The following is a 15392-nucleotide window of genomic DNA, read 5'->3' on the forward strand; positions in this document are numbered from 1 at the left end:
TTATATACGGAATGCGCCATGGAGGTGGACATTGGCAGAGAAATAAAGACTAGGGGTATATTAGTAGCTTCGACGCATGATAATGCGGGATTTAGGACTATCTTTCGTAAGCTACAGGGATTCAACTTCGAATAAAGCAAGGTGGTTGCCTAATGGGGTCAATTATACTCGCGTTGCTTAATACGCGTAATAACAGTATGGTTTGCATATTTCGATCTAAACCACCCCTATGGTGTTCATATCGGGACCAATTAACAAAGAGAAGTTTTTTTTTGCTGGAGTATATAGTGTAAGTGGAATTGCAGTATATACTGTACCTTGTAAGTTGTATAGAATGGGTAGTATTTAAGGCGTCGCTTAAGTGACAAGTAGTGACAAGTAGTGACTAGATATGTACTGCTGATCGCACCCTGTATTTAGACGGTGTTAGATTGCAACTACATCTCGCTTTGACATTGATAGGACTTATCGTGGAGGTCCGTGGGTACTTAGATGGATTCGAATTACTGGAGTTAGTGAGATCTATATGATCTTAATATGATATAAACAGGTAGATTGCCCGAGATAGTTTAGTGGTCAATTGCGGCTGCTGACTTACTCAACTACCTATGTATACTTAATTTGTACACCCACCCCAAATATCGATTCCCTCGAGTAATAAAACAGAGAAAACGACGGTGGTAGTACTAGATATATTACCAGTTCAACCGTTAGGTTTAAAACAAGCTCAACCTGATGATAAGACTAAGACATCCCTTAATATTATCTCCTATGAGAACTACCTAAAGTATTGTTATCAGTAAAGGTACATATAACTTCAGGGGCTTATTCCTAGTTTTCCCCCTAGTCCTGTACTACCAAGGCAGGTTTCAAAGTCTTGTTTTCTATATTTCGTAAGAATTATATAGATAGAGATAATAGAGATTAGAGCTATAATTGCCAATATCTATTAATCGAAGTGACTTAAGTTAATACTTGGCTTTCGAGTAGTAGGTTTTAGAAGGATTCTCAAAGGCTAATGAAGGGCTATTTAAATTCTCGTAATTATACCTTTTATAATGATGGTATGAATAGAAGTGAACAAATAGTAGATATACCCGTCAGTTCCTGTAGTGTTGTACGTTTTTATATCAATGTATTCATGAGATTATTAGTTATGGCCTGTTACTTCATGGACGTCCGAACTAACCCGTAGGGTAGTCCTACCTTCGTCAACCACGACGAAGGAGCATACGAGTTCTATCCATCTAGCTTTTTGAAAAGATTTTATCGGGCAGAGCGGTCTAATATTCGGGAACTATATATACGTCATTTATGACATAGCCTTTTGGTAGACAATGATACCAAATCTAATGGATACCTAACCTAGGTTGGTGTCCAATATAGGGTATAATGGTATCAAGGAAACCAAACTTACCTAAATATAACTAATTGTCTTTAATACTATAACAGTATACATAAATGGTTAAAGAGCCCTAAGATTCTATAAATATCCCTAGGTTTATACATATTGTGAATCCCATTACTGAACTACTAGCTTGCTAGATGCTACCCGTTGCCCTTACTATGTATGTGCCTCGACCTCAAGTTAAGGGCTACCTGCATACCAATAACGTACTCTTTCCGCGAGTATTCGAGGCCACCATTTTATTTACAGTAAAGTAAGCCAAACTTTGCCCTATACCATATATACATATCCCCCTTTTCAATATTACATTACTTCTCAATAGATAGGACTTTACTCATTTTCCTTGACGAGCTGTCTGTGGCCGTGCAACAAACTCAATATCAACCTCTGTTGTCCGTACAATACCATTGTACGTCATGATTTCTTCTTCGCTGGTTGTCGGTGATTGACTCCGTATCTCTGTCCGCCTCTTCATGTCTCTAAGAGCAAAGGACGGCGTGCCGTAGAGATGATCTCCCTTAGAGTTGTTTCCGTTCCCGTTAGTTTTATTGGCATTCCCCGTATCGTTTGATGTATAAGGACCGTCTCGGTAACGGTAGTTCTGGTTCGAAGCTCCACGGAGAGAGGAGAAAAACCGAGGGAACCAAACCATAAATAGGGGCCGTAGTGCTGGTCCTGATGCTGTTATTATCGCCAAGTTTGTTTCGACGGCGGAATAGGTAAATCGAATATCGTACGAGTAGTCGTATTTCATCGGGTACAGACAAGTCTCGATGAGCCATAGCATCCGAAGAATACTAACCACAGTAACGCTAAGAAAACTTGTCAGTTTCCAGGCTTCGAATTTGTTTAACTGTGGATATGATGACTTACACGGCTCCCAGTAAGAACACGACCATTATGGCGAACTTGATCCTGGGCGCCATTTTCAATCCCATGAATATCCAGAAAGGGAGGGCCAGAACGAGCACATCAGTGAATATTGTCAATGCCGCAGTCGTCACGTAGAATATCCCAGTATCGATACATTTTCCTTGCATAGTTGGATTGGTGATACGTTCCCAGAAATATGATATCGGAGAGCACTGGAAGACCGCAGTCACGAAGATTGCGATCATCAATCCAAGTGTGAACATATTGAGGGCGTGAATCGCATATCTGACCTGTCGTTTCTGCCCCCCTATTCGTAGGAGGAACGTCAACACGGAGCACTTGACAAGCGCGAGTATCGGGTTATATAGAATCTGCAACACATAGTTCCAATACATTCCGAGGCTGACATCGGCTGTCATCGGAATATCGTAGACGTGGACTCCTAGGTATGCCGTTCGCATGCCTGTCGCGGAAAAAGTTAGTCACGTCCGTCGCTCCGTATGACTTGTAGGCAAGCCAATCCCCGTCCTAGTACATACCCATATAGGAAACACCCGTCTCGGCGATCGAGAACAACTTGATTTATGTGAGCCACGATATATTAAATAGTAAGGAGTCACCTCTTACCATAGCCACGCATGCCAGGCCATCGTCTGCGAAATGCAATTAGCCACCGATCAAGGAGAAGAACCAGATATTCGATAAAACCCCACCCCTGACTTGCTGTTCTATTAGACAACTTACCCCAGCCAAACTGCCTGCTTCTTACTCTTCCATAAACCCTAAGTACCACGACAATCAACGCGATGGCTGGGGAAAAGAACAGAATGAATAAACCGCCATGCTGGAAGGGCGAGTACGGATAGTCGTCGGTAACGGCCCCAGAAGGCTTGCCTATCCCCTCACCGGACTGTCGTTTAACCACGTCCGATATAAACTCATATAGAGAAGACTCCATTTCTTTGCAAGCTGCTAGTTACGCCGCAGATCCGTTTGGCCATACAGAGATTAAGTGGCATCGTTTGAGCTGCAAAGACGGCATCCTCTATATAACAATATAGCCCTACATATTCGGACAGATTACGCAGCATGCAGTTTGCATCCAGGGGCAGCTCCGACGAGTTTGCATACACCATAACGTTTTCTCGTTCGACAACGGTTCTGAATTCAGCCTCTTTGTTCCACCACACATCCCTATTTGGTTAAAAGCAGTCACTTTATTAGAATTGGTAAAGCATGGACGGGATCTTTCTGCAGCCAAGATGTTTTATATGAACTACTATATGATTCTTTGAACGTGATTGCTTGTGTGTGTGTGTTGATTTCAACAGCATTGACCTGCAAGGTAACGGATAGCTAGCGCCTTCGGGCCTATCCGAATTACTGGTTATTATATCTACTAGCAAAGACTTATACTCTAGTCTTTCTAACTAAGCGGACAGGATTTAGATCCCGCTAGGCTAGATCATAGAAAGGGGCCGTGAACCATGATAGAGGACATCCGAAAGAACAGCATAAAATGAATCCATGTGCCGTGTTTACAAAGCCAACAGCGATTATCTTATAAGCGCGCGCTCAATCTGGTGCGATTTACCTTCGTGACCAGGAATGTTGCTTATACGTAGTATTACCGATGCCGGTCTTCGAAATCAGCATTCTCAATGGTCAGCTATCGAATAACAACCGAGATTCGACTTTCTATAGCGTCGTAGCGCAGGGGAAAGATTGGTCACCACGGCATTATCGTTGCGAAGATCACAGGGATATAATGCGGAGGATGAGCTTAGCTCCTGCAAATCTAGAACACGACCCGTCTTTGTAGTATATTATTCATGAAGTTATACCTGGGGTAAAACTCCCTGCGTCGGGGATTGCATCTCGCAACGGCTTAACAGCACTTGTCTTATTCGTCGCCCATTTTATCCAGACTACCCGCAAATGCAACCGGCCTGCAAGGGTCCAGGCAGAATTCAACATTCTCTTCTTCACGGCTTTGTCGGGACGAGGAAAGATATTTCCTATCGTATATTAGCAAACATGGTCGCGTATTTGGCCACTTCAACTGATATTTACCAGGCCTGGTATTTTTCTGTGAGGAGGAATCCAGGTTATTGAGACTGCTTACAGATCATCAGTATCAACCAATAACCATTTATCAATTTGTTTATACTAACCTTCCCTACAAAAGTGAAAATATGATACCTTTAGATGTAATGTTTACTATCTCGGCCCTGCAGCTCTAGGTAGCCTAGCTAGGGCTCTTACCAAATTATACCTATCTGCGGGTCGTCGGCAAAGCTGTCGGGTTTTGCCCGTCTTCCTAAGCTGTCTGGACCTCATGTAAGGGATCTGCAGCTACTGTAGTACTTAGCTGGTGAGCGAGGTCGTTCATCCATGCTTGATGCTCTGGCCACGTAGACGGACGAAGTTACCTAGCCGGCATTGCTACCGGATTCGAAGGTATATCGTAAGATACATGAGGCTATATGAAGTATATACGGCAATGATGGGCTCGTTCTATTCCATCTATCTAGTGTGCCTAGAGTCTCTTATTCATCCTAAGCTGTACCACTTAAGCTCGTGCTGGCTCTCTGGGTACGTGTAGCGCCGATGTCTTGCCTTAGGAAAGCCGTTGCGGCTACTCTCTTAGCTCACGTGCTACCCTTCGCGTATTCCCAGACAATTGTCATAGACAACTCAACAGTTCGTTAGTTTATGAAATCCACAGCCAGCGCGAGAGATAACAGCTAACTCCTTCATCAGCGGCCAACGAGTCTACAGTTGCCCCAGCCGTAGCTATAGTCGACGCGAGGACCTCAAATTCAACTGCGGAACTGTTCAAAGGAGAGACCCTGCAGCTGACTGATGCCGTCTTGGCCAACCTTACTCACCTACAACTGACCAATGTCACGTTATTCAGCTTCCAGAACGAGTCGGACTTGGCAGAGAATCCACCTAAGCGGCCTTTGTCTGGATTATGCAAGACATATCCAGACGACCCCTATTGGCCTTTTCCATCTACTTGGAGGCTCTTCAATATCCTACTCGGTAGCGGTTTAACCGAGACCGTCCCTTATGCGGCGTCTTGCTATGATACCTTTGGGAATCGTAACACGTCCAAATGCGATTTCATCACCAATAACTGGGTCAATGCATCCATCTACCAGTATGATCACGTATTAATAACCAAGAGCGGATGTTTTACTTACAACTAATAGCACTGAGGATCCTACATCTGTTAATGCTGTGCTGTTTCAAGGGGCGACTTGTATGCCACCAGCATTTGTGCCTTCGAAGAGTGGATGCACAGTCGGTGGGTATCCCACCTACTCAGTGTCTATCCGCAATGTCGCGCAAATCCAGCTGGCGGTCAATTTCGCACGGAATCTTAATCTGCGTTTGGTGATCAAAAATACCGGCCACGACTTCAGCGCCAAGTCGGTTGGGATGGGGGCACTGTCCATCTGGACTCATAACCTGAAAGACATCCGATTCTTTAAGAACTATAAGCAAGGGCGTTACAGCGGCCCTGCTTTCAAGCTCGGTGGCGGTGTTCAGGCTTTCGAGGCGTACGAGGCTGCTAGGAAGAAAAATGTCACTATAGTTGGTGGCGAGGGTCGCGTAAGTTTTACAAACCCCTTAATAGTTATTAAGCCAATACTAATCGCGCTCCGCAGACCGTGGGCGTCATGGGTGGTTTTCTTCTTGGTGGTGGCCATTCTCCCTTATCCAGCCTCTACGGCATGGCCGCCGATCAGGTACTCTCGATGGAAGTGGTTCTGGCTAGTGGCCGGTTCGTGACTGCAAGCGAAACAAGTTATCCCGACCTATTCTGGGGTTTGCGCGGCGGTGGGGGGTCAACCTTTGGTATAGTTACATCAGTTGTCGTCAAGGCGCATCCGAAGACCAAAGTTACGACGATGACATATATTCTGGCGACAGGACCAACAGTTACGTCCACACAATTTTGGGCCGCTTTGCGCGCGTTCTTTGATGGCTTCATCACATATACCGATGCTGGCAATTATGAGTACTTCCGAATCTCAAAGGTCGGGAACGATCAATATCTTTCTGATATGGGCCCGTGGTTCGCCCCTGGGATGTCTAAGTCTCAGCTCGAAGCCCTAGTAGCCCCATTGTTTGCTAAATTCAAAGAACTTGGTATTGAAGTTAACCCGGTCTACACGGAGTACGACGACTTTTACGACGCGTGGCTCCCGAGTTTCCCCGTCGAACCATGGGGAAGCAATGCAATTCGACAGGCTAGTCGTTTATTCCCGAAATCCAACTGGCAAGACGTCGCGAAGCTGAATGCTACCTTTGATGCTATCAAGAGCGTAGTTGAAGAAGGCGCGTACATAATAGCATTCAACATTGCCGCCGCCCCCAAGACTGGGTATCCTGATAACGCGGTAAATCCAGCATGGCGAAATACTGTTATGCATGCTATTATGGCCTCCTTATGGAATGCTACCAATGCCGACTTGGATATCAAAGCTGCAAGCGATAAACTGACCTTCGACTGGATGCAGCGCTGGAGAGATGTATCACCCGGAGCTGGGTCATACATGTCGGAGGCAGACTACATCGAGCCTGACTTCACCCAAGCATTCTTCGGGGATAAATATCCGAAACTATATCGGCTCAAGCAACGATACGACCCATTCGGCGTCTTTTATGCTCACACGGCTGTCGGGTCTGAAGATTGGAAGATGTCCGAGATGATACTGGGGAATCTACCGTCGCAGAATAGTAAATTATGTAAAATTTAGATTGTTAGAGTATGTAGACCCGGTAGACCAGCGGTTGGTTCTGCCGCTTAGATAAAATTTGGTTTACTGTCTATCATGGAGGAGGAAGGAAATTGTATGTATTATGTACGAAGTACCTAAACTTCTTATACTTGCCTGTCTATTCAATCTGCCGTTTAGATTTTTACCTATTTATATTCGGCGATGGTGAGGAAGTTATGTAAATACCTAATATGTATATGTAACGATGTAATGAGAGTAGAAGTTGACGTCTCCATGAGTGTATGTACATAGGTAGGTCAATGCCGTCCGAATACGTACCAGAAGAAGCGGGGTAAACAGGATGTATAGTACGCAGCAATATACTGAAAAATAACGCAAATTTCTGTCACGGTGAGATGGCCGAGTTGGTTATGGCGTGAGGTTAAGGTCACCTTAATTCCTACATCCTCATGGAGCAATCCGCGTGGGTTCAAGTCCCACTCTCATCACAATTTATTTTTTACCTTTTTACCCTTTCACCTTTCAACGTTTTGCAAGTGTCTTCATTTTATCCCACCATCAACAATTTTCGGCTACAATTTTCCCACTCACGTTTCTACGCCTCATAGTGGAGACTACACTATTAGCCACGACAACTTCCAAATGATAATTTTTATTACATCCTATCCAAGATCAGGAATGTCACAACGCGCAATGTTTCGACTAGAGTTTAATTAGAGCGCAGTTCGGCTAATAGGAGTTTATTTTCAAGAATTGACTCTGTTTGCCTAATGGAGACTATCCTAGATCGCGCGGGTAGATTTCCAAAAGCATCTATCATACTGTTCTTAATAAAGTGCAGTGCGTGAATAAGCCAAGTTGAATAAATTTAGGCTACCGAGGTAGTCAAGAAATATTGAAGTAAGTAACAATAGCAAAAGGTTAAGAAACCCAATCTTCAGTATCATTATTCCTATATCTAACGCTACTCGGACAGGATTTGCCAAGAAACGTCCCCATCAGCATCTCTATCAAATTGACCATCCGGGATGACATATGATTCTGCCAAGCCGGCCCAGGTACCAGCTGTGTAAAGGTAGGCTGGTTCATTCTGTGCTCGTGCAGGATTCTCCTCATCCAGTTCGTCGTCATAAGAAAATTCAGGGAGTGTGGGTTTGGCGAAGGTTGCATGGTTCTCACTAGGATCCCACGACCATACACCTGAATCCTTTCTGCGGTGTCCTCTGTAAAAAGGAGGGGGTTCGCTTGATAGATTGTTCAAAGTATGCGTCGAGAGGAGCATTGGATCGACGTTTCGAATATTAGGAGAAAATGCAGTAGTAGTAGTAGCAGCAGCAGCAGCAGCAGCAGCCGTATTTGCATTTTGTCTTGCGTCAGGACGCGGCTCTTCGGCTTTCTTCTGTTCATATAGTGACTCCAGTCCTTTTACAAACTGCCAGCGAAGGACCGACATTTGAAATCCGGGTAAGTGGTCTAGGCCTGGTCAGCGTAGTAAAGGGGTAAAGGGCAATCCAGCATGTTATTGTTTTACTTACAGGGCCCTTGGATCTCAATCTTTGGGTCAGGTCCCCATAACGCACAACATATTTTCTTGTAGCATTGAGAAGGGCTCCCTTTATCCTTTTGGAAGTTGAGCTGCCCATACGCTTCATCTTGATCCTTGTCCATCCATTCGGCATCTAATTCTGTCAAGCTTTTGGTCGGCTGTGTGCAATTGGCCATATGCCTCCGTTTTATTTCACCAACTTCCTCCTTTTTTGTTTTGTTAAACCTCATGAGACACTTTTCGCAGCCATTCCATAGACAGTGTACTCTCTTGATATGCTCCCTGGGAAATTTCTCAGCATAAGCACGTTAGATAATCAGAACAGCAACGAATAGTTGGGTAGGTACTCACGTTAACTTCCCAATATTCTTAAAACCAACACCAGCCGTACATGAGTTCTTAACACGAAGATATCGGGCGGGATTATGCTTCCAGAAAGGGCAAGCTAGATACTCCTCGTGTTCTTCGTCGTCCGTCAGCTCGTTAACTTTGGAGTTAAACAGGTTAACTATATCTGCCAAAGGAGCTGCTGTCGCCCCTATACTAGGGAGAAGTGAATCGCATGGGAGGGCCCCGCTCCCACATCTCCTGTGTCTCCTGGCCGGCACGTTCAGTGTATCGGCCATGTTTTCTCTTCGCTATGACCTAGGGTTTATTACGCTCTCGATTTCGGCGAGCTTTCCTTGGACCCTTTCTGTGCGTTCCCCTTTAGGTACTTTTACTTTTCGATCAAATACGTCGTCGACAAGCTTCACGGATATTGGTGGAGTTGGACAACGCATCCAACGTTCGATGCCTTTCGACCCTTCCTGATCTTCTGGAGAGTCGGCAGAATACACGCTCTCCTGATAGAAGGGTACCGGCCGGCTACGCAAAAGCATCAGCGCCACGCTGGTAATGGTAACAGAATGAAAAATGCCCAGGCGGGAGTTATAACAAGACGTCTGAGTTAACGCAAGACTTCAAACAGCCATTGAACCGTACCTATTGTTGGGGAGTTGTGTGTTCATTTGGCATTGTAGTTCTACGCCTTGTGTTTTGGATTGTTGAGGTAGAAAGGATAGTATTTGTGATAATTCTAGAGAAAGAAGACGGATATTTATGTGTGTGATCAATTTCCCCAGTCATCATCGCACATGCGATTCTAAAAACGGGAATCCAGTCTCACATGTCCAGCAATACCCTACACATTAGTTCTAGCCTTATTGGGTATTCCGACTACGTACTATGAGTGAAATTGTATGCGGTTAGTCTTTCTGTGGTGTTTTCGTTGATATTGAGCAGGTGGGTCGGTTTGGATAGGGTGTTTCAGCCCCCTATCTCATACTGGGAATCATATGCGCATATACATATACGTTATAAATACGTCTTAACCTTGAACTAGATAGTTTAAAAGATATTAAATTTCTAAAGGACCTTGGTGCTTTAGTTAAATACTGTTTATGGAACAGGTACTAATACTCAAACTAGGAGCTCTCTACATTTGATTAGGTATCTTGAGTAACCAAACGTGACCAGTAACAAGTATGAAATGTGAAATGGCTCTTAAAATAAATTTATGCTCAAGACTATTATGGATTTGGTGTTTTACAAAAGCTCTGGGGATTCTTTCTCTTGGTGGAATTATAGTTGGGCTTAAAGTCAAAGGCAGCAGATCGGAGCGGTTTAATGAGAGTATAGTGCAATTCTATAGGTTAGAGTATAAGACTCATACGCAAATGAACATTGATAATTCAATAATTTATTTGAAATTGTTTTAGCAATCGTTTTATGTTTGCTTTCCCTAGACAATGCAGCAAAATACCAGCAATGTCTACCAAGACGGAGTACCGCACCATATGTGTTATGACTCCAGGCATTCTATTCATAACAAGTCATTTATGTGATGGCCTGGAATAAGTCGCAACGTGGCTAAATGCCCTAAATGTTAACCTGAGGATAGACCTCAGTCCTCGATTCTTTAAGTCCCTGTAGAGAAGACCGGGAGGAGGTATAGTTGAGCCACCCAAAGACACCAAAGCTTCCACGTGATCTCATCATATGAAGGCTCCCGACGAAACATAGTTATCAGTAAAGTCGTTCCCCTCCCCTCATGAATACTGTTAGTATCCAAGCAATCGTTGAATTTGTATTCCAAAATGCTAGGCAGATTACTGACCAGAGAGAGACTAATATCACCACAGCCGCTCGTGCCCGACCTTCCCCCTATATCAAGAGCATTGCGCTGTATTGGGCCAGAATTTGCACCGTCTAGGTCATTACATAACCAGAGAAGAATCATAATCATCGCGCTAAGAATAAAGCTTCCGTGATTTAGTAAATACGCCGTATTTCAGTCCCTACTAAAACAGATATTAACAGAAACATGCCTGACTAATAGTTATCGAATGAAAAAGTTTATTATATATGACAGTTTATTCAAGAGGCTGCTATAACAGTAATTATTAACTTTATAGTGCTTTTATATATATTAGCTTTATTCTCTCTGCTATTCTAAATACTTTTCCTTACTAGATGAATTCGCCCGTCCGCTCATTATTACCTTTACTTTCCTCTTCCCTATCGAGGGCTCGCGTTTCATATTAACAATGATCATTTACACATACTTTTGATCTATATTTCACGATGCACTATGCTACGTAATATATGAATTTTCACTTCTTAACCGATCGAGCATGTCCGTACGGAAGTTCAGAAATTCTCTTAATAGTCTTTGATTGGACATATCGTTTACTGTGTAACACTCGCGCTTGAGGTCGAGGACATAGTACATACTTATATAGTGGGGATATGTAGGTACTCTTACATAAAAACAAGTCATTCAAGCCATTTTCCGAACGAGATCTTAGTAAATATGTGGTAGCAAGACTTAACATTATGGGCCAGATACCAAATCCCTGCCTGGGTCTCTAAGAGATAAACGTAGGTAGATCTGTGACATTATTTTCATCAACCAATCAGAATCCACAATCTTAGAAAGACTTACCGAACTGAGCAACTGCCGGCTCGGATTATCACGTGCCGCCGGGCAAGTCACTGGGGACTGAGGGATACCTCACGCCAATGCTTTGAGAAGACGTTGCATGAAGTATGTTGCATTGTGTTGATAAGTTATGCATAGAGTGAGATGTCGTCACAAAGAAATGTGTTCATGAAATAAGCTTTCGATGATGATCTCCCGCGCCCTGGATCTCTGGGTCATCACTTATAAATATTAATGAGTAGGGTATATAAATGGTAGTTAAGCATAGAAACTTCTCCGACTTGCGTCATATTACGAATCCATATTCTTGCAGTGATTAGGTTGATGATTCAAAATATTGAGCCACGAAGCATCATGCAACGACACCGGCAATGCCCCTGGAACAGACGGTAGGTAATAAAGTCGCAGATTGCCAATTGTAATTATGTCGACTGGGAATAAGAGCGGTCGACGGTCGGCGGTCGGTCTTTGATTCTGGCGACAAGTTTATTTGATCACAGCAATACAGTGTTATGACGTACTACATGAGAAAAAAACCCATATGCCGGTAGGCCCACTGCGTTAAAACATATCCTTAATTTTGCTGTTACTGTAGCAAACTAACAATCTGGTATCCAGTGGAAACTTATGGCAATTCTACCTTAGGTAGGTATGCAAGAGGTTGGACGCATAGTTCGTCAGTGGCTGTGGTCGATTAGGATCTGACCTGCGTTACTTACTATATGTCTATATGTATGTACACTATGCTAAGCTCCCGAGGTTGCCAAGAGTCAAGCTTTAAAGGGTTTACCGCCTCCTATCTCCAAGAATGTAGGGTTCTAAAAGATCTATGATGATAAATGGGCTTAGGGGGGCTGAAGTATTGCTCTACAATAGGTAAGAGATACATCCTGTGATTTGGCGGGTTGGTTTAGTCGTCACCTTTTGTGTAAGCGGCGTCGACACCCCTTTACATAGCCCCACTATGGCGGGAGTCCAAGGCCCCCGACTACCGACAGGAGCCGCGACTAGCGAGACTTTGTCATTCTTTCCCTGATAGGGTATTCTTTTTCTCTTTTCTCTTGGTGCCCAATTTCCCAGATGTATTTCTTGTTTCCATCACACATTTTTGACGCAACATCTGAAATATTGTTTACGTTTCTATCGGGTTGTAGCTGAACAGCGACGCCGACTACATGCAGTCTACATACATACATACCTTACATAGTAGACTAAGAATATTATGGGTCATTACCTGTATTGTAGGTACCTTAGGTACCTAACCTAGGTAGGTATGTAGGTACCTAAGGTAAGTTTCTAACGTCAACTTCTCTAGACATGGTTAGTATCTCGTAGCCTCCATGACCCATGTCAGCTACTTCTCCCTTTCTCCACGATTTCCCACGATGAATCTCATCCACCCTGCGTTTTTGGTCCCAGCTCTAGAATCCTAGCACTTCTAAATTGCTCTCTGGTTGGCTAAAAGAGCTGGTAAGTTAACCTAACCTGCACCCCTTTTCTATATTGCCCAATCACGTTCCTTAACGGCCGCCGTGTCTCACTTCGAGGCGAATCCTTTACAAGACTTACCGCGATTTCTGGGGTAATGAGGTGAGTTTGGCGGTAATCGGCATCGCATCACGGGATACAGCAGAACGCATATCTACGGCTCCTACGATCACACTCGGTCGAGTGACTATTAGCCTGTGTGGTTCGTGGAAAGTTGCCTTACCTACCTGCCATTTGCTACACGTGCAGATAATCAGAAGCAGGCAGCTTTGCAGACGGGACGTCGCAAGCTGCCCACTTTCTTTGCTTTAGCTATCTCGGCATCGGAACCGACGAGTCTCAAGGCACGAGCTCAAGCAAGCGAGTTCGGCTAACCGCGCCCGAGGCCGCAGGATACCGAGAAGTAATCTGATGACCTGTTGGCAAACTGACGCCGGCTTACCGCAAGGGATTCGCCGTGGTGCGGAACAAACTATGTTACGTGTCAAGCGTCATCCTTGGTCAACCGCATCATAAACAGTTGTGTCAGGCTACGCGTAGCCGCAGCTGCATTACCTTTTAGTTTATGACCTTTTAGTTTATGACCTTTTAGTTTATGACCTTTTAGTTTATGACCTTTTAGTTTATTACCTTTTGGTTTATTACCTTTTAGTCATGTACAATACCTAAGGTGGTTAACCTGCGGTCTGGTCTGATGGCCAAAGTACCAAAGTACAAAAGTACAAAAAGTACACGGAGAGTCGGTGACCGCGGCCGCTTTTATTCGGAGGGTCTAGTTGGTCGAGTGACTCGCTAGTCTGCCGTGGCTTTGAGCCGCCTCATCAATCCACGTTCCAGTCCCTTGTCTGATAAAACTTTGCTCAGTCACTGCTAAGGGTTAGGTACTACCCGATAGTACCTTGATAGTACCTTTAACTGTAACTAGGGTACTAGTCTCGCGCCGGTCCACGGCGTTCGCTCTAAAGAAAAAGCTGGACCCTTAAGAGCGAGTTGCTTGTTCATCCTCCCAATCTGTCAAACGTGGGTGTGGGGCAATAAGTAATGACAATGGATAATGAATGGAAATAAGAAGCCCCCTCCTCTTTGCTCGCATATAAGCCTGACAACCCTCAAACCGCATGCGGCAGTTCCCCGTGTATGATATTATCTATAGACCCCAAATCCTACCTATGAATCCTCTCAACCGTATTGCGGGGCCGATTCTCCTGTACCACCTATAGTTCGTTCCTATAAGGACGTTTCAGCTAATTGATTACTATATTACGCATCGATCACGCGCACACCCTCACGAGGAGTTGGAATAATTACTGCATCAAGTAACCCATCCTACTCACAGAACCCCTATAGCCTACAGGGCTATACGTAGGCAATCATGCCGGGCAGGACGAGCCATACCCCAACTATTTATTACGATGTGCCCGTCGCCATCATACCCCTTGTCAGTTCGATACTGTTACTTATAAGGCTTTATCGTTGGCAACAATCTCAGTACTACCAATTCCTCAACCTCATCGATAGCACCATGGAGGGAACATTATCGCGAGTTTCAAACAAGCTTCAAAGCTCCGCTACTTTCAGCAAGTTTAACGAGCTCCCCCCAGAACTACGGATCAAAATATGGCAGCATGCTATGCCTGATCCTAGGACGGTCGTTGTCAAGTCTCCATACACGGGACAGAAGCAGACTCCTAGATCATTAGAAGAAGCTATATTAGATTCATATAGCCAGGGGGAAACATGGCATTCAACAACACAGATCCCCGCCCTCTTACATGTCAATGCCGAGGCCAGACACGAAGCTCTTAAGCATTACAAGCTTTCACTTGGCGTAGGCAACATACAGCCGAGAGTCTACGTTGATTTCAACCGGGATACCTTATTCTTTGGTAACTCGGAGCTGAAGCCGGAATGCTCATCATTGTGGGCTTCTACGCAAGGATTAGATCAAGCACAACGTCTTGCAGTTGTCCCCGAGGGCGCATGGCGAGTGCTACGGTGGAAGAAGGTCGATTTGAATTCGCTGGAGCGGATAATATTTGTACACGACACAGAGAAGCTCGAGTTAGGCTCTCTCCCCCAGCTAATAGAAGACGAACCACAAGATATCGAAGCGGAGTTGCTTGAGGGACAGTTACAACGTCTAGAGGAGTTGCAGTTACAGCAGGAGTCGCAAGAGAACGGCACGTTGGATCCCATGAAGAAGCGGATGCAGGCAGCCCGTGAGGAGATCGATACGCTAATGATGGTACTACCAGCGCAATGGGAGAAGGAACCAGCATTGTCGACGGCGGTGTTTAGGAAAAGCCGCGGGGATAGATGGGCTTGTTGATTCGCTATCTT

The 15392-nt window shown here is 44.6% G+C and overlaps 4 protein-coding genes and 1 non-coding gene across 5 annotated transcripts; 3 read left to right on the top strand and 2 right to left on the bottom strand.

The window, feature by feature from the left end:
* Nucleotides 1-1742: 1742 nt before the first annotated feature.
* Nucleotides 1743-3239, bottom strand: F4813DRAFT_385800 (uncharacterized protein; the record flags this gene model as incomplete). Its single annotated transcript, XM_049246304.1, has 5 exons — nucleotides 1743-2220; nucleotides 2282-2744; nucleotides 2821-2857; nucleotides 2909-2934; nucleotides 3026-3239. The coding sequence occupies 5 exons, from the start codon at nucleotides 3237-3239 to the stop codon at nucleotides 1743-1745; spliced, it is 1218 nt and encodes a 405-aa protein (XP_049103231.1).
* Nucleotides 3240-4457: 1218 nt separating this feature from the next.
* Nucleotides 4458-7302, top strand: F4813DRAFT_346967 (FAD-binding domain-containing protein). The gene is made up of 4 exons (XM_049241907.1): nucleotides 4458-4988; nucleotides 5045-5447; nucleotides 5500-5902; nucleotides 5959-7302. Exons 1-4 carry the CDS (start codon nucleotides 4892-4894, stop codon nucleotides 7051-7053), a joined length of 1998 nt encoding a protein of 665 aa, XP_049103232.1. The 5' UTR covers nucleotides 4458-4891; the 3' UTR covers nucleotides 7054-7302.
* Nucleotides 7303-7424: 122 nt separating this feature from the next.
* F4813DRAFT_t27 lies at nucleotides 7425-7523 on the top strand. Its single transcript has one exon. It is a non-coding gene; the product is annotated as a tRNA-Leu (tRNA).
* F4813DRAFT_346976 (uncharacterized protein) lies at nucleotides 7509-9885 on the bottom strand. Its single transcript, XM_049241908.1, has 3 exons — nucleotides 8933-9885; nucleotides 8571-8863; nucleotides 7509-8508 (listed from the first exon to the last, which is right to left on the bottom strand). Exons 1-3 carry the CDS (start codon nucleotides 9205-9207, stop codon nucleotides 8000-8002), a joined length of 1077 nt encoding a protein of 358 aa, XP_049103233.1. The 5' UTR covers nucleotides 9208-9885; the 3' UTR covers nucleotides 7509-7999.
* A 4539-nt stretch (nucleotides 9886-14424) lies between these two features.
* Nucleotides 14425-15381, top strand: F4813DRAFT_385803 (uncharacterized protein; the record flags this gene model as incomplete). The annotated part of the gene is made up of 1 exon (XM_049246305.1): nucleotides 14425-15381. One exon carries the CDS (start codon nucleotides 14425-14427, stop codon nucleotides 15379-15381), a length of 957 nt encoding a protein of 318 aa, XP_049103234.1.
* Nucleotides 15382-15392: the final 11 nt, after the last annotated feature.

This window comes from Daldinia decipiens, assembly GCF_022478715.1.
Source record: "Daldinia decipiens strain CBS 113046 unplaced genomic scaffold F4813scaffold_4, whole genome shotgun sequence".
Classification (NCBI taxonomy): domain Eukaryota; kingdom Fungi; phylum Ascomycota; class Sordariomycetes; order Xylariales; family Hypoxylaceae; genus Daldinia; species Daldinia decipiens.